The sequence below is a fragment of the Cololabis saira genome, chromosome 1 (genome assembly GCF_033807715.1).
Source record: "Cololabis saira isolate AMF1-May2022 chromosome 1, fColSai1.1, whole genome shotgun sequence".
Lineage (NCBI taxonomy): Eukaryota > Metazoa > Chordata > Actinopteri > Beloniformes > Belonidae > Cololabis > Cololabis saira.
Window position 1 is genome coordinate 2,410,461 of NC_084587.1, and position 18,831 is coordinate 2,429,291.

The 18,831-nt window shown below is 43.8% G+C and overlaps 1 protein-coding gene across 1 annotated transcript in view; it reads right to left on the reverse strand.

Annotated features, from left to right (window-relative positions):
- Nucleotides 1-18,831, reverse strand: part of LOC133447248 (zinc finger protein 208-like) — a 190,882-nt gene that overhangs the window by 52,080 nt on the left and 119,971 nt on the right. The window contains 1 exon segment of the mRNA XM_061725894.1: nt 4,828-5,494. Coding sequence (XP_061581878.1) covers nt 4,828-5,494 — 667 coding nt within the window.

An 18,831-nucleotide genomic window follows, 5' to 3' on the forward strand; every position in this document is an offset into this window, starting at 1 on the left:
CGGAACCATAAATCAGCCTTGAGCAGCACTGAGGGAGGAGGGAGGAGGGGGAGCGGGGCTCTTCGCACATTGTCCTGATGATTTGTAATACAGGCTGAGCCTACCGTTAGTTCTTAAACTGTAAAAAAACTGGGGGAAAGCATGAGTTTGAAAAGTGGGGAGGGACATTTTATTTTCACTCGCTTTATTTTTTTATTTCTGCAGTTTTCATTAGGGACCAATGTGTGTGCTGAAATATGGAGAACACTGGAAACAGCTCCGCTCACTTACTGAGACAAGGGCAAATTGCACTCAGCCGCAAAACTTTATGGGCGTGTTTGCTCCGGTATATCATTAGAGCAAAATCTTTTGTGAATAGGACCTTAAAGCGGGGCAAATTGCGGGCGCAAATGCAGCGCAATTAACAGCGCTATTTGCGGGCGCAATCTGTTCTTTGTGGATTTACCCCATATTAACTGACTAGTATATAAAAAAAAAATTGGCATATCCAGGTGTATGTTAAAAAGTTGACCGAGGAATAAAATGACAGTTAAGTGTTTCGTAGTTTTAGCAAAATGTAATTTTAAACTCTCCAAAGCTTCCTCGTTTGGGAGGAAACTGTTTGTCAACACAAACACGTAAAATGTTTCTCAGTGTAGTAAGTGCTTCTTGTTGGTCCATAACATTATCTAAGCATTAGAAAGCAGACTGAACTCTCATCACATTTTAACAGCCCTCATGAATATGGAGGTGATTATTGGTGCTCATCATTGAACAGTCGTTGGCTGACCGTCACTGCCAGGGCTTCTTGAGAAAGCTTTAAACCATTCAGGAGTGGGTACAAAGAGAGAGCTCTGTTCATTCAAATGTCAATGACAATTGTGATTACCAAACCTCTCCAAGTCTATGGTCTCTTTCTACATATTTCATGTAAAAGATCAAATGTTTCAATCCAGGGTTTGAGCTTGAATCAATAATCAACTCACCTCTGTAAAGCAGCAGTACTGATGTTTACCTGTTGTTTTTTTTCAGTTTCAGGCTGGTAGATTCAACCACAATACCGTACTAACAGAACACTGGACTGATGCAATAATGCACGAGGCAGAAAAACCTCCAAGTGAATGTCACATGTTCCTCATGGTCTAGTGGCTGGGATTATCTGCTCTCACCACCACGGCCCACAGGCAATTCCTGCTTATGGAACAAAAGTGATGTTTTTTCTTCAATCTTGTATGTCTTTACTGATTTATCTCTCAATTTAGTGTGACATTGTTCTTTAATGCATTGTTTTGTCTGTAGAATATAAATAGTAAAAATACAAACCAGCCAGCTTTGGTCGTCTTTGTGTCACGATTTAGAAGAAATCCCCTTCATTTACATGAAGTGAATGTTCTTGTACATGAAATGTGTGACACAAATAACCTTGACTTTAACGGATTTGGAGGAATTTAATGAATCTTTGGAGTTTTGGTTCCCCAGAGTTCTGGAACTTAATCTTCCTTTGATGGAAGTGATGAGCATGATGATGATGATGATGATGATGATGATGATGACGACCATGATGATGATGATGATGATGATCCATGAAACCAAATGTTTGAAAGTATTTCATTTTTGAGTCGTCTTAGGGGAACAGGTGGTTCCTTTAAACCAGTTTCTTCTATTTTACATCTGGATAACTCTCCGTGGTTAAAACTGGTAAATCAATGTTTAAATCGTCTCTGGGAACAATGATTGTCATGTAAAATGTCATCGATAACTTTGTGAGGTCTTATATTTGGAGTCAGAATGGCCGAGTGGTTTAAGGCGTCAGACTTAAGGATAATGTTTCTTCTTCATGTGTACAGAGTATTCTGGTCTCCCAATGGAGGAGTGCGTTCAAATCCCACTTCTGACTATTTCATGCTGCTTTGACACAACAAATCCCTTTTCCTGGTGTCTCACGTCAGACTTGTGTTCTGTTCCACCAGTTCTTGGTAGATCCTCTGGTGGACGACTTCTGTGAAGTTCTGCTACGAGGCTTTCAACAGTCAGGATGGCCGAGTGGTCTAAGGTGCTGCGTTCAAGACTCAGGCCTGTACTACAAGTATACACTGATTTGGCCAAAGTGTAGTAAGTAGTATGCTGTATGTGAACAGAAGGAAATCTGCAGTGTGCGAAAAATACCCGGATGTTGTACTGATCTGGAAAGAAATCCGCAGCATGCTCAGACCAGCCTACCTCGCTCACTATATCCCAGAATGCAATGCGGCCTCGGCCGGGCAGCGCTTTTTTCTTTTCTTTCTCAAAGCTTTATTGAGAAAACAGCTGCAATCGGACAGTGATGTGACGTGAAGGCAGAAAGGACTAATTGCACCGTGGAGAGGGAGAAGGAGGAATATAAATGTAAGTAACTTTAATATATAACCTTTTTAATTCCATTTAGTGTAAGGACAACGATTAAATTGTGGGTTTTTAATAGTATGTTAGGTTTTTGTTAGTTATCTTAGCGTGCTTGCTACGTAAATAAAAGTGAACTAAGTGTTATGACAACGTTATATATCGGTAGTTCGTTGTCTTTTCATGAAATAACTACTTTTCATTGCTGTGTTTTGACAGAGAATTTGTCCGGGAGCTGAAATAAATAGATGCAGAGAGAGGGTTTGGACAAGGAGGAGAAGATGGAGAGAGAGCGACTCGAGGAGAAGATAAATAAAATAAAATGAACTTCAATAGACTGATATGTTCATTTCAATACATTTATTAAAATCCATTTCCATCCCTTATGTCATTTCATCAATGAATTTGGTTTTACTGCTATTTCAACATTTAAGATAAGATAATCCTTTATTAGTCCCACATCGGGGAAATTTGCAAAATATGGCCCGACTGGAATCGAACCCCCGTTTGCTGTATGAAAGTCGCCTACTGAACCTGTTGAGCTATAAGATATACAGCTCTGATCTGTCTGTATATATATATATATATCTATCTAGTGAAAACATGAAGCCTGTATATTTAGACAAACTAACGTGACAGCTACGACTGTTAGATTTCATCTATTAAACCAACATTTATTTTCCTAAATTATTTATTTCAGCCGGCGACAATTCTCCACAGAGCTGCAGTTTCTCCCCGGGACGACAGCGCAGGTTGACCCGGCGATCGCGTCTGTTCTCCGGCCGTGAGCTGCTGATGCGGCAGCACATCCCAGCCCTGACCTTATTAATGTAACCTGAACAAGAAATCGTACTACACCCCTTTAGAAATAGTTTGTGAATCCTACTGTAGCGGCACATTCACTATTATTTAAAGGGGACCTATTATGAAAAACAGGTTTTCTCTTGTTTTAACATATATAAAGTGTTTTTTTCTTGCTTTAACATACATAAAGTGTTTTTTTCTTGCTTTAACATATATAAAGTGGTCTCCCCTCAGCCTGCCAACTCAAAGAAGGAGGAAAGCAACCAAATTCTGCAGTGTCTGTACAGCCGCCTGGATGATCGTCCAGTGTGATGTGGATCTACGAGCCGTTCAGATTCTGCTCCCGTCGTTACGTAACCAAAATGCAAACCACGCCCACAACTAACACCGTGTCCGAACTGCATGCCAGCGTCCGACTATCGCGTTGCACGGCGTGACATCGTCTCTCTGTCCATACTGAAACCGTTAATATGCAGTTCTGTTATTAATTGTTGTTCAACTCTAACAGGCCATATTATTGTGATGAACTTGCTAACTACCCTCCCTCAACGGTTTAACAGTAGCTAGAGTACATTAACAGAAGCTAACGATAAATTAACGTCTGCTCAGCATCCTGACAAAATACGCAAATATAACGGTCAGAAACTTCCAGCTCCCTGTCCATCTCCCTCCAGCAGCTGCCACTTTATTGAGGTTTTTGTAGTGAAATGAGGAATCATAGAGATAACTTCTCAACTAACTGGATCAGCCGTTCCTCATCCATGACTGTTTCCTACAGCGCTTTCAACCGGCTTTCAACGCGAGCGACAGGAAGAAAATAGAAGCAGGGCGTCCGACAAATGTTCAGCTCAAAACGTTGCGCCGCGTCCAGTTAGGACAGTCCAATAGAAAATAAAGCAATGGAATTGATTTTGTCGCTGACGCTCACTCGCATCGCATGCAGTTAGGACACGGTGAAACTCCGCCGGCCGGAGCTACCGCCATTTTTTCGTAGCGGTATATTGCGTCATTCAGGCAGCCAATCAGCACAGAGTCTCATTATCATAGCCCCGCCCACTCAGAACCCAGTAGAGATAATGAGGTTAGAGAATGGGAAGATAAAGACATGGCTCAGAGGCTGAATTTCTAATTTATTTAGCAAAAAATAATCAAAAGCTTGTTTTTAAGACATTCAAGGCCTGTTTAAAATAGGTATTAGATGCCATAAATGGTCCCCTTTAAGTGTCTGCTCAGACGCTTTTGACTCAATATTAAAATGTAGTGTTAAATAAAGGGAATTGTTCAAAAGAATGAGGGCAGTACAACACAGACTTCATTTATCTAGTGTGAATCGGCTGAACGAAATACAGATGTCATGGTGTCATTTTAGAATTATTGCAGGTCCAGAGGTAAATTAAATCCAGCACAAATAGTACATATGGTGATAAAAACCACATAAAAACGCACTACTGTGTGACTCTTTTCTAATATTCTGACACTGATGTCTTGTGAGTTTGCAGTGAGCAGGAAACTGAAATCCAGCAGGCAAACAAAGAACTTTTTTATTTAAATGATGGAACAATGGAACACAAACGGGTGAAAAATCAAATTTAAACACATTTTTCAGTTGAAACTGAAAACAAAACTGAGCTCTCGAGTAAAACCTTCCCCACACTGATCACAGACAATTTTTTATCCAGTGTGAATACGCTGATGACTCCTTAGATGATCTGACATGGTAAAAGCTGCCCCACACTGCTCACATCTGTAAGGCTTATCCCCAGTGTGAATACGCTGATGACTCCTTAGATGACCTTGTTGGGTAAAAGCTGCCCCACACTGATCACATCTGTAAGGCTTATCCCCAGTGTGAATACGCTGATGACTCCTTAGACTACCTTGTTGGGTAAAAGCTGCCCCACACTGATCACATCTGTAAGGCTTAAATCCAGTGTGAATACGCTGATGAATCCTTAGATCACCTTGTCGGGTAAAAGCTGCCCCACATTGATCACATCTGTAAGGCTTAAATCCAGTGTGAATACGCTGATGACTCCTTAGACTACCTTGTCGGGTAAAAGCTGCCCCACACTGATCACATTTGTACGGCTTTTCTCCAGTGTGAATACGCTGATGGTTCCTTAGACTACTTTGTTCGGTAAAAGCTGCCCCACACTGATCACATTTGTATGGCTTTTCTCCAGTGTGAATACGCTGATGGTTCCTTAGATGACCTTGTTCGGTAAAAGCTGCCCCACACTGATCACATTTGTACGGCTTCTCTCCAGTGTGGATACGCTGATGACGCCTTAAAACACTTGACGTGGTAAAAGCTCGCCCACACTGTTCACAGCTGTACAGCTTCTCTTCAGTTTGAATCCTCTTTCGGACCTTCAGGCCTGGTGAAGTGGTGAGGACTTTATCCCTCCTATTTTTTCTCTCTTTGGCTTTATGTTTCTGTAAGGAAAGGGAAAAAGACTTAGATCCTGTTGTTGGCTGACCTGACAAATCCTTTTTCAGTTCAAATCAACTGCTTTCTGTCATGATCGCAGTGAAACAATGAAGAGTTTTATGTTTGAGTGCTATGTTAAGCATGTTCTGTTATCAATGGCTCTTGACAGCCAGAAATATTCACATAAAACATCTCAATATGTCAAAACAAAAGTGTGAAGGGTTAAAGCTACCCACCCTCAGAACAAAATCATAAATTGTTTATAGAAATTCCACTGATAAAATGTGGGGATTAATGGTGTAATTTTGGTAGAGCAAATGTTCAGATTTTGGCCATTGTTTGTATTGTTGTTGTTTCAATCTCTGTGAGATGGTCAGGTTGAAAATTTATATTTACAGAGATGGACAATTTTTTAGCACATATGTTCAATATATGAAATAAATTGCGTGTGTGTGTGTGTGTGTGTGTGTGTGTGTGTGTGTGTGTGTGTGTGTGTGTGTGTGTGTGTGTGTGTGTGTGTGTGTGTGTGTGTGTGTGTGTGTGTGTGTGTGTGTGTGTGTGTGTGTGTGTGTGTGTGTGTGTGTGTGTGTGTGTTGGGGCTTGAAAATTCTGTTATGTACAAAAGACCTGACAAAAAAGTTGGGGAACCACTGCAGCACCACAAGGACACGGCCTGAAAACTGGGCTGTCTTAAGTGTTGCATCCTTTGTTCAGGGCTTGTGGACTAACTCAGTGAACCCAGCACGGATATTTTGTACATTTTGAACTTTCATTTATTGAGGTGAAGTTTATTTGGTTTTGTCTGATTTGAAGCCAATTTAAGGTGTTTTCATGTTCATTTTAAATGATATGTTCATTGTTACTACTACTGATGAGCCTAAATTATTATTATTATTGTTCATTCCTGGACCGTTAAAACTATTGTGTTGCATTCAATACATTAACATAGGAATAAAGTTATTAATCTCCAAATGGAAATGTTTATTCAGAGGTTCTCTCATTACATGAATAAAAATACTTTTGAATTTGAATCCCATTCACTAATGCCCTGCCTACAGTCTACATCTATATTATATATTCAGATGTAGACAAGTTTAAAAGTCTCTTGGGAAGGTCACGTGTTTGTGTTTTCTGCTGCTCAGTTCAAAGCTACTGACAATGAAGAGGATCTAAGATGGCGGAGTGAGTGGTAGCATTTTTGCAGGCTCCGTTAAGAGGCACTAATTAGTCCTTGAAAAAAAATTTTTTTTTGGCAACAACCCAAACTTTTTCACTTGAACATCGTTAATCACTTACATTTACCAAAAAAAAAGCACACTTCTTAAAGCTTTCTCTTTGGACACTTAAGAAGACTGTCTGCGAGTAGATCTGTTCTGGGTCTCTGGAAAGCGCCTAGAGACAACTTTTGTTGTATTAGACGCCACATAAATACAATTGAATTGAATCTGGAGCAGACATGTCCGAACACGACTACTCTTTAACTGTTCTCCAGGAGGCGTGTGGGGACAGCGATATCGAGGACATGGAGGTCGACGTAAACTCCTCTAAAGGAGGCAAACTTAATTTGAGTCATACGCCTAATAAAAGTCCACACGCAAAGAAGATGAAAAATAGGGGGAAACAGGACGGTGAGGAAGAGGAGGCGACCAGCGCTGCTATTCTCCATGCAGTTATGGCTCTGACTGGAAAAGTGGATACGCAGACTGAACTGCTGAAAAGTCTCTTCGGTTGGGTGGACTTGAGTCTTTTTCTAATGTTAAATGGAAGTTTAATAGTAGTCTTCTTGAACATAAAGAGGTTTATAATTAAACTAAAAATCTGGTAAAAGAAATTGATGACTTGGAAATGTCACCTTTGATGAAATGGGAGTGGTTTAAATTTAAAATTAGGGAAATTGACATTAGCACAAGTAAATGCATTTCTAAAGAGAAAAAACGAAAACAGCAAGGCTTTATTAGTAGTAAACAATTTGTGTCACAAATCAGATTTAACAGAAGAACAAGTCAAAATGTATGATCTACAAAACCAACTAGATTATCTTTATGTGGAAAAAGCGAAAGGGCCATTAATTCGCTCAAGAGCTCGTTGGCTAGAGCAAGGTGAAAAAAAACACTTCTTATTTCTTTAGTCTGGAAAAACACAGACAGACAAAAACAAAAATTCATAAGCTGTTGATTAAAAATACCAGCGTTGATATCCAAAATCAAGTGAATGAGGAAATAAGAATGTTTTATAATAATTTGTATATGTCAATATTTCAAGGGAGGATTGTGAACAGTTTTTTGAAAAAATAAGGGGGTGTGGAAAAGAAATTGATGAGAGTTTTGTGCAAAATATGGAGGATGACCTTAAAATTGAAGAAGTGGATATAGGAATTAGACGAATGTCAAAAGGGAAGTCTCCAGGGCTTGAAGGTCTAACTGTGGAATTTTATGTCTTTTTCTGGGAAGATACCAGAGAATTACTTTATAATGCATTTTTAGAATGTATTTCAACTGGACGCCTGTCTTCTACCATGAAACAGAATTATTACCCTAATCCCAAAGCCCAACAAGGAGAGACTTTTACTAGATAATTGGAGGCCGATAACTTTGTTATGCAATGATTTCAAATTGCTAGCACATGTGTTCTCCAATAGATAGATATGGGTTTAACAAATGTAGTTGATGAGTGTCAATCAGCTTTTGTTAAGGGTAGAAACAAACATAACCATACTAGACTGATTCTTGATTTGTTACACTACAGTGACTATATTGAAACTGACAGTTATATGTTGTTTCTTGATTTTTTCAAGGCGTTTGATACTGTTGAACATTCTTTTTTGTTGAAAGCTCTGCACTTTTTGGGTTTTGGGATTAATTTCTGTAATATTGTTAAAATGCTATACACCGACATCAGCAGCTGTTTCTCTTAACCCTGGAATGACTCCTAGATCTGCAGGGTTGCGTGGTATTCGCCAAGACTGCCCGATTTCACCGAAACTTTTTATACTGCCAACACAACTACTAACATTACTTAATAATTCTAAGGATATTCAAGGAGTCACAATCTTCAGCAAAGAATTTAAGATAAGTCAATTTGCAGATTATGCGTCTATGTTTTTAAAAGATAAATCAATGGTGAATGAGGCTCTCAATACCATTTCAATCTTCTCCAAAGCATCCGGATTATCTCTTAATATTAAAAAATGCGAACTTCTCCCTATACATACAAGCTCTGAATCCTCTGTTGCTTCAATTGAAGTCAAATCTGAAATTAAATATCTAGGATTAACAATATCTAAAAATCTAATTAGAAGAGAAGACACTAATATCTCCAGCCTTATATTAGATATGAAGAAATCACTCAGCCACTGGTTGACTAGAGACCTTCCTATTTTTGGCAGAACCAATTTATCTAAAGCGGAAGGTATTTCCAAACTGATTTATCCTTGTCAGTCATTATATATCTCCTCAAATAATGGTAATAAACCAAACACAGTCATTTTCCAGTTCTTGTGGAGGAATAAAACACATTACATCTAAAGATCCCAGCTGGTTAAGGAGTATGTCAATGGTGGTATTAAAGTTCCAGAGTTCCAATCTATGATCGGCACATTAAGAGTGAACTGGATAAAAGTCTGTCTGTCACAACCAAACTCCATGTGGTTTCACATCCCAACATCTGTGTTTAAGAAGATAGGATGTCTAGTTTTGGTTTTGAAATGTGATTTTGATGTGAACACGATCCCCGTTAAGTTGTCTAATTTTCACAAACAAACACTTGGTTTTTGGAAAATGGTATTTGTCCACAACTTCTCTCCTTATAAGTCAACTTTATGGAACAATAGAGTCATTACAATTGGTAGAAAATCAGTATTTAAAAGTAATTGGTTTCATAAAGGTATTATATATGTAACTGACTTAATGGTTAGTAAAGGGATTCTTTTAAGTTAGACAGATTTCCAAAAAATATATCATTTCAATTGTTCTCATAGAGAATTCAACTAAATATGTAGCGGTATTCCTCTACCATTAATTCACCTAATTCAGAACTTTTTGGTGTATAATACAGCTTCAAATGTATTACCAAATCTATTATTGGAAGGATGTACTCTGACTGATAAAAAGTCTGGTAACAAGTTTATTTGTAATGTTTTTAAATCCAGATTGTTCCATGATTTTTGCACAAGGATAATTTGACAGGATTCTTGCATTGTAAATATAAACACATGAAACAAAGTGCATTCCCAATTTATTAAATGGCCTATTTTGCCTAAAGTTAAAGAAGAACATTTTAAAATTATGAATAAGGTTTATTCTGTGGCAGAGTTTCTTAAAAAAGATTTTTTTAATTTGAGGTAGATCAATGTTCCTTCTGCAAAAAGGATGAAGAAACACTGGATCATTTGTTTTATCAATGTCCTTTGTCTCATTGTTTCTGGACAGACAAACACAACTGGATTTCTCTTAAAATTAATAATGTTCCACCTTTTGAATTAAGCCATATTATTTTCTTCATGGGTGATTTGGAATTTTCTGTTTCTGATATTATTAATATAATTTTGTTACTGGGTGAGTACCATATTCATTGTGCCAAATGGAGAAATTGTAAACCCTCCTTTCGGTATTTTATTGATGATTTTAAGATTTTTTTCACATGTCTCAAAAGAGTAGAAAACAAAAATACAAGTAAAATAAGTCTAGACATTGCCCGTTATTTGTTATTCTAATTTAATAATTCCTCTCCTTTTCTATGCTCCATTATGTGAATTTAAATGATGAATTTATTTTGTTATTCATATGCACCTTTTAATTCTTAGAGCGCCTTGTTTCTTGTTTTCTGTATGCCTTACAAGAATCCCCATTTTTATTTTCCTTTCTTTTTATATTGCATTTAAATTGATATTTGTCCATTATCCTCTTGGAGAGTTTGTATATTTTCAATAAAGATTTGTTACAAAAAAAAAGAAAAAGCTACTGACAATAAAATAGTGTTTGGATGATCAGCAGCAACAGAAAGAGCGAGGAGGAGCGGGAACGTGGACCTGAACACTGACCTGCAGACCAGCGGAGGAAGAGTCCGCTTTGGTCCTGCTGCTGGACTCCTGGTCCTGGTCCTGGATCTGGTCCTGGTCCTGGATCTGATCCTGGTCCTGGATCTGATCCTGGTCCTGGTTCTGATCCCGGTCCTGGTTCTGATCCCGGTCCATCTCCTCCAAACACGAGTGTTTCCTGGTGGGAAAATATTAAAGTGCAAACTTCAGGTATTCAAAACAACAACTTAGAATCGTGTCAACAATTTTCTTTTTTTCTTTTAAATAAACAAGACGGTGACTCAAAACAGAGGTAGGAATAAAAATCCTGGAAGTCTCTCTTTTTTTTTTCTCTGGTAAGTATTAAACTATAAACAGTCCATGTTGCTCCTTTTCAGTAACTTATAATACTGTAGCGATCAGGATGTATCAGAAGGATGAGGAAGCATAAACCAGTTTAACAGATTTATTATCTGTCACAGAAATGGGTTACTGATGGCCGTAACCACGCCAAAACAACAAAAACGCTGCTGAGTTACTCAATCAGCTGTTCAACTCCGCTCAACAGCTGTTCAACTGACGCGCCTCCTAACGGGCGCCGCTCAGCCGCTCTACGCATGCGCACACTCACACTCACAACTCCCGTGCTTACCCCGCCCCTACCTGTTCTCTACCCACAGGCTTAACATTAAACAGAACATCTGAACATGACAACATTACTAACATAACTGAACATAACTGCAGGGTCGCTACATTACCCCCCCCTTACTAAGTCCCTCGCCCCGAGGGGTGGCATAAAAAGTCTCTGAGGTGGCCCGGGGCTCTTCTCAGTCTCTGAGGCCGCCTTGGGGTGAACTCACGCGGCTGCACCTGCAGTCTGGGAACATCCTGCCTAAGAGCAGGGGGTGAGTTTGTGGGTGGGGGAGAGTGTGGGGAATCAGAGGGGGACACAGTCACTGAATCCGGGGGTGTGACTGCCTGGTTTCTCTGAGAAGGTGTAGGGGGGTTGAGGCGCTGATGTGGGCGTGCATCACCTCTGTATGGGGCCAGCCTGTCTCTGTGGAGGACCACCCGTCTCCCTCTAGGTGGCAGCTGGACCCTGTAGACCACCTCTCCCAGCTTCTCCAATACCTCACAGGGGCCCACCCAGTGACAGTCCAACTTAGGGCACCGGCCCTTCTTTCTTCTTGGACTATACACCCACACCAGGTCCCTGACCTTGAAGTCCCCCCCTCTAGCTCTTGTATCGTAATTTCTTTTCTGTCTCATGCCAGCCTTCTGTAACTGGTCACGGGCAAAAGCATGTGCTGACTCCATCCTATCTTGGAGCCTCCTGGCGTATTCCGGTCCCGGTGGGACTGCCGGTGTGTCTGGGGGTCTGCCAAGAGCCATTTCTGCTGGTGTCCTTAGCTCTCGCCCCAACATGAGCAGGGCTGGTGTGCATGAGGTGGAATCCTGCACAGCCGATCTGTAGGCCCATAGGACGAGAGGGAGGTGCATGTCCCAATCACGCTGATGCTCCGCGGTGAGGATAGCGAGTTGTTTTGCCAGAGTCCTGTTGAAACGTTCAACCAGTCCATCACTCTGCGGATGGAGAGGAGTAGTCCGTGTCTTTTGCATGCCCAGCCGGTCACACATAGCAGTGAACACTCTAGACTCAAAGTTTCTACCTTGGTCACTGTGGATGACCTCAGCCGCTCCGAATCTGGCAAACATGCCCTCCACCAGAGCATCTACCACGGTCACCGCCTCCTGGTCGGGTATAGCATATGCCTCTGGCCATTTTGTAAAATAGTCCATAGCGGCCAGGACATAACGGTTCCCCTTTTCTGTACGTGGGAACGGGCCCATTATGTCCACTGCCACCCTCTCCATCGGGGCACCCACTGCCAGCTGTTGAAGTTGGGCACGTGACTGATCAGTGGGACCTTTGTGCGCTGTACAAAGGTCACAGCGACGGCAAAAGTCCTCAACATCCCTCCTGAGCTGGCCCCAGTAGAAGCTCTGGCGGAGTCGACGCAGGGTTTTGGAGACGCCAAAGTGTCCTGCTCCCGTGGTTCCATGAGAGGCTCTAAGCACTGATTCCCTCAGAGCTCTGGGGACCACCACCTGCCACCTCTCCTCCCCTGTAGCAGTCTCTTTCCAGGCTCTCTGAAGCACTCCATCCATCAGCCGGAGAGCCTCAAACTTTGAAAACAGTCCTTTGGTGGCAGGCGAGCACCCAGCGACCTCATTCCACAGTGGCTTTTGTCCTGACTCCACCCACCTCAGCACCGGGTGTAGATCAGCATCCTGTTCCTGCTGCGCTCTCCAGTCAGTTGGGTCGATAACCTGCGTCTCTCTGCAGACCGGCCCGGCCCCATGGTGTGTGTGATCTTGCTCCTCCCCTGCCCGGAGCTCTTTCTCCCGATCCTCTCTCTTTTCGCAGTACCGGCAGCCGCTGGGAGCACAGGGGCGCCGGGACATGGCGTCAGCATTGGTATGGCGAGCCCCAGCCCTGTACTCCACTGTGAAGACGTATGGCGCCAGCTCCTCCAACCAGCGCGCAATCTGCCCCTCAGGCTCCTTGAAAGACATCAACCACTGGAGGGCTGCGTGGTCAGTCCGCACCGTGAAGGGCAGGCCGCACAAGTAATACCTGAAGTGGCTGATTGCTCTCACGATTGCAAGCAACTCTCTGCGTGTCACACAATAGCGCCGTTCCGCCTTGTTGAAGGTTTTGCTGAAGTACGCCACCACTTTCTCCCCCTCTGACCCCACCTGACTCAACACCGCCCCCATCCCAACATCACTGGCATCTGTGTCCAGGACAAACGGTAGGTTGAGGTCTGGGGGGGTGAGGATGGGAGACTCCGTCAAGGCCTTCTTCAAAGAGCTGAAGGCCAGCTCGCACTCAAGAGTCCAGGCAAAATCACAGTCTTTCCGTTGCAGGCAGAACAGGGGTGCGGCTATACAAGAGAAGCCACGCACGAACCGCCTGTAATAAGACGCAAGTCCAAGGAAACTCTTCAGCTCCCGTAGATTAGTGGGGGCTGGCCAGTCCTTTACTGCCCGCACCTTGTCCTCCAAGGTGCTGATGCCTTCTCCTCCGACTCTGTGTCCCAAGAACTCCAACTCTCTCCTCATGAAGCAGCACTTGTCGGGGTGGAGCTTCAGCCCCGCTGCTGCTATCCTCTGTAGAACCTGTCGCAGAGCTCCTAAGGCCGCTTGGAAGGAGCTCCCGTGGACCAGGATATCGTCCAGGTAGACCAGGCACTTCTGTCGGGGGACGTCGGCCAGCACTTTTTCCATTAGCCGTTCAAACGTGGCCGGGGCGTTGCACAGGCCGAAGCAGAGAACTCGAAACTGCCACAGCCCCCGTCCAGTGCAAAAAGCTGTCTTTGGTCTAGCTTCAGGACTGAGGGGCACCTGCCAATACCCGCTGCGCAGGTCTAGGGAGGAGAACCAGGACGAGCCGGACACTAAGTCCAGACACTCGTCGATGCGGGGCAGCGGGTATGAGTCTTTCTTGGTCACACTATTCAGCGGTCTGTAGTCCACGCAGAATCTCATCTTTGGACTCCTTTTCTTATTGACCATCACAACCCCCGAGGCCCAGGGGCTGTCAGAGGGTTCAATGATGCCGGTTGACAACATCTCATCAATAGCACTGTCTGCTGCTGTCTGATGGGCCAGGGGGAGGCGGCGGGGGCGTGTTTTGATGGGCCGTGCATCGCCTGTGTCAATTTCGTGCTGCACCAAGTGTGTCAGGCCCACCTCCTCTTCTGTCAAAGCAAAAATGTCCTTAAACTCCCACAATACCTGCCACAGCTCCTCCTGCTGCTCAGGTTCCAAGCTATCACAGCTGCGTTTCCACACCTCCCTCACTGCTGCCAGTCTGTCCACTCCCAGAACTGTGGGTTGTTGAGTGGGGGTGAGGCTGGGGGCGGGGCTGGGGGTAGCATTGGTGTTGGGGGGCATTGCTGCAGGAGGGGGGATTTGGAGCGGGGGGTGTGTTTCAGCCACTCTCGAGGTTGGTGGGTGTGGTGACGTGGCTAGCATGGGGTGCACCATTTCAACTGTGGGACCCCCTGGAAAGGCCAGTGTGTTCTTCCCCAGATCTAGCACACAGCGAGCAGCCCTCAGGAAGTCCAGTCCTAATATACAGGGGTCCTGTACTTCTGCAACCCACACCTTAAAAGACACTGACAGCCCCCCCACCCGTATAGCCACAACCCCTTTCCCAAGCATGGGGGCTAACCCACCAGTCACTGTTCGCAGCTTCACAAGAGTGGGTGTCAACTGTGTCCCTGCTGGAACCACGTCCGGTCTCATTAATGTAGCTGTGGAGCCGGTGTCGACAAGGGCCGTACATGGAGCCCCTGCCAGGGTGACTGGAACATGGCAGAAATCCCCCATGTGAGTCCAACCAACCACCCTCACAGACTCAGCGATGTCATCTGCTTCTGGGGGGAGTGGAGCCCCGCTCCCCCGTCCGTGCGGCTGGGCTCCGTCCAATGAAATCAAGGCAGGGTGGGACACCGGGGTGGGGGTCTGTGTCGTCCCATTTACACAGACCCAGGGGCGTTTCCCTGAATATCAGCACGCCTGGGGCACCTCACGCTTATATGGCCAGCCTGGCCACACAGCCAACACACAAGGGGGCCCCGGCGAGGGCGGGTGCCGCTCTGTGGTGATTGTAGAGACACAGCACGGATCAGTTCAGTCAACTCGGCCGCCCATGCTGGTTTCTCTTGTCCTGGGTCTCCCTGCATCGCCGTCCTCACAACAGGGTTGCTCTCCGGGTGGCCGCCCTCTACTGCTCCTCCAACGACCTCTCTCTCCAACGCCAGCTCCAGTGCTTCCTGCAGAGAGCTGGGGTGTGCCAGTTGAGTCTGGATGCGCAGCTCTCTTGGGGTTATGGCTCGGATGAACTGGTCCCTGGCCAGCTCGCTCTGCACCTCAGGAGACATGTGGGCGTATGCTCTCCGTGCCAGGGTTTCAATGTCATTAGCCAAAATGCGGAGCGGCTCCCCTGGCTGTCTCTGTCTGCTTGACAGCTCTGAACGCAGCACACCAGGCTGGCTGCACTGACCAAACCGCCGCTTCAGAGCCCCAACCAAGGCCCCATAGTCCGCCCTCTCGGATGGGCTGAGTAGGAGCAAGCAGGATAAGGCTTCTTCTGTAAGGCACAGAGCTAGCTGGAGTGCCTTTTTGTCCTCAGACCAGCCCACAGCCTGAGCCAACAGTTCAAATTGAGCCTGGAAGGCTTCCCAGTCCGCTTTACCATTGTATTTCGGTGTTTTCACCTGGAACTGGTTATAATGGGCGCCACCATCCTTGGTTACATCCGGCACCACGTCACTTTCGGCAGGAGCTCCCCTGCTGGAGCGCCGCCCCGCGCTGGGTGAGTCGAAACCGGCAGCAGCAGCCAGCTCTATGGCTGTCTGTCTAAGGCGAGACAAACGTTCTGGGGCATTGTCATAATCACGCCATACACCGTCCATCCCCTCCTGTTTGACCTTCTGGCGAGCTCCGGATCGTTCCTGACGTGCTGCCATTACGTTTAACTGGCGAGGAAGAGCTGACGTTGGCAGAGCAGGGTGGAGGAAAATCCGTTGTTTAACTTCTGACACCAAATGTAGCGATCAGGATGTATCAGAAGGATGAGGAAGCATAAACCAGTTTAACAGATTTATTATCTGTCACAGAAATGGGTTACTGATGGCCGTAACCACGCCAAAACAACAAAAACGCTGCTGAGTTACTCAATCAGCTGTTCAACTCCGCTCAACAGCTGTTCAACTGACGCGCCTCCTAACGGGCGCCGCTCAGCCGCTCTACGCATGCGCACACTCACACTCACAACTCCCGTGCTTACCCCGCCCCTACCTGTTCTCTACCCACAGGCTTAACATTAAACAGAACATCTGAACATGACAACATTACTAACATAACTGAACATAACTGCAGGGTCGCTACAATACTAATGTAGCCCAGTTAAAATATAAGCCATGGTTTAAATAGAATTAAAATCATTAAATACGGTTTGTTTAAAAAGTGTTAAAAAACCTTTAAAAGGTTTGGTGTGTTTTTATTTACAAAACGTTTTTGTAATTTAATTCTTATGTCATAGAAGTTTGTTTTGTTTTGGTTTTAAAACAAAGAAGAAATGGTTCTGTAGCGTCCTCTCGTTGCATAGGTAAATGAGAGGAGCTTCTGAGTTCTTTTACTTAACTCTGAATAACTTCATATTCATTATTCTGGATATCATTTAATTAAAATTACATTAATTCTATTAATTAAAGCTCTCTCAGCTTGATCCAGCCTAGCGTTAGCCTAGCCGTTAGCCTAGCCGTTAGTGCGAGTTGTGCTCTTGAAAGTTCCATTTGTCCTCGGAAGTCGGAATTTCCTAGTTCCCAGTCGGAATTTTCAACTGGAACGCCCCTCGAAGTGGGATTTCCTACTAGGAAAGTGGGAGAAGCTTCACCATCCCCGAGTTACCATTCCAAGATGGTTGCCAATCCCAGTTCCCAGTTCCGATTTCCGAGGTAAATGGAACGCGGCAAAACTCTCTACAAATACAATAAACACACTGGTTTGTGATGGCTAACGAAATAAAACAGATTCCTCGGAATTATTACTTTTATCTGTGAACTCTGTTCTCCCGCACGGTCCTCTCTCTCTCCTCCCGTCGTCCGTCCCGCTAATCCGTCCCCTCCTTCTTTCCACTGCAGAATGTTAACCCCGTAAATGCTGAGAGAAAACAACACATAACCATTTCTTCTTTTTAAAACAAAAACAAAAACAAAACAAACAAACTTCTATGACATAAGAATGAAATTACAAAAACGTTTTGTAAACAAAAACACACCATTCCTTTTAACGGCTTTTTAACACTTTTTAAACAAACCCCTGATTTTAATTCTATTTAAACCATGGCTTATATTTTAACTGGGCTACATTAGTATTATAAGTTGCTGAAAAGGAGCTGAAAAGGAGCAACATGGACTGTTTATAGTTTAATAATTACCGGAGAAAAGAAAAGAGAGACTTTCAGGATTTTTATTCCTACATCTGTTTTGAATCACCGTCTTGTTTATTTAAAAGAAAAAAAGAAAATAGTTCACACGATTCTAAGTTGTTGTTTTGAATACTTGAAGTTTGCACTTTAATATTTTCTTATGGCAGAAACAAGTATATTAAAAAGTTAAATAGAGTTTAATAAGTAAAGTCACTATTTTTTGGAAAAGCTAGTCAAAACAAACTTGTTTTGTTGTGAGGGGTATGTCATATGAGAGTTTTATCCAGGGACTGTTTTGTGTACACATTGATCTGAGTGCACCGGTAAGGAGAACGGCGCGGCGGCGCGGAAAGTAGTCCCGGCTGAAGTGTTAACGAGCTGTAGCTGTGTGTGACAGAGCGTGGAAATAAAGACCATAAAAGAACAAGAACAAGAAGCCGGACATGTTGCATCCCTGTTTCACGCCGGTTTTAAGGTTGAACCACTCACATATTTCTCATTGGTCTTCCACTGCACACTGGAAGTCTTCATAGAACGATTGGACCATTCTCACAATCTTCTCCGGGATTCCATACTTCCTCATTATGATCCACAGGCTTTCATGATGGATGGAGTTGAAAGCCTTTTCAAAGTCTACAAAATTAATGAATAGTGTTGCTTGCCACTCATTAACCTGTTCGTTGATGTTTCGCAGTATGAATACTTGCTCAGTTGTTCCCCCTGCCTGTCCTGTATACTGCTTGTTCTTTCCTGAGTCTGCAGTCGATTCCATTTCTTATGCGATCCACAGTAATTCTTCCGAGTACTTTTCCTCCTACTGACAGCAGGGTTATGCCTCTCGAATTCTTGCACTCCTTAAGATTACCCTTCTTTGCTATCTTGATAATGAGGCCCCTCTTCCAGTTTGTTGGTATCTTCCCATTTCTCCATAGCTTTCCCAACAGTTGATGGACTTTCCTTGCTGAGAACTCTACATCCGCCTTCAACAGCTCAGCTGTGATGTTATCGATTCCTGGTGCTTTCCCATTCTGTAGTCTTTTTATCGTCTCTCTGACTTCGCTCAGTGTTGGTTCATCAATTGTGATTTCTTCAATTTCGTTTTTGAACTCGCATTCATCCTCTTTAGTTATTGCATTTATTGGCTCTGCTCTGTTCAAGACCTCCCTGAAGTGTTCTGTCCATCTCGATTTTATTGCCTCCCTTCCGCTAGTGAGGTTCCCA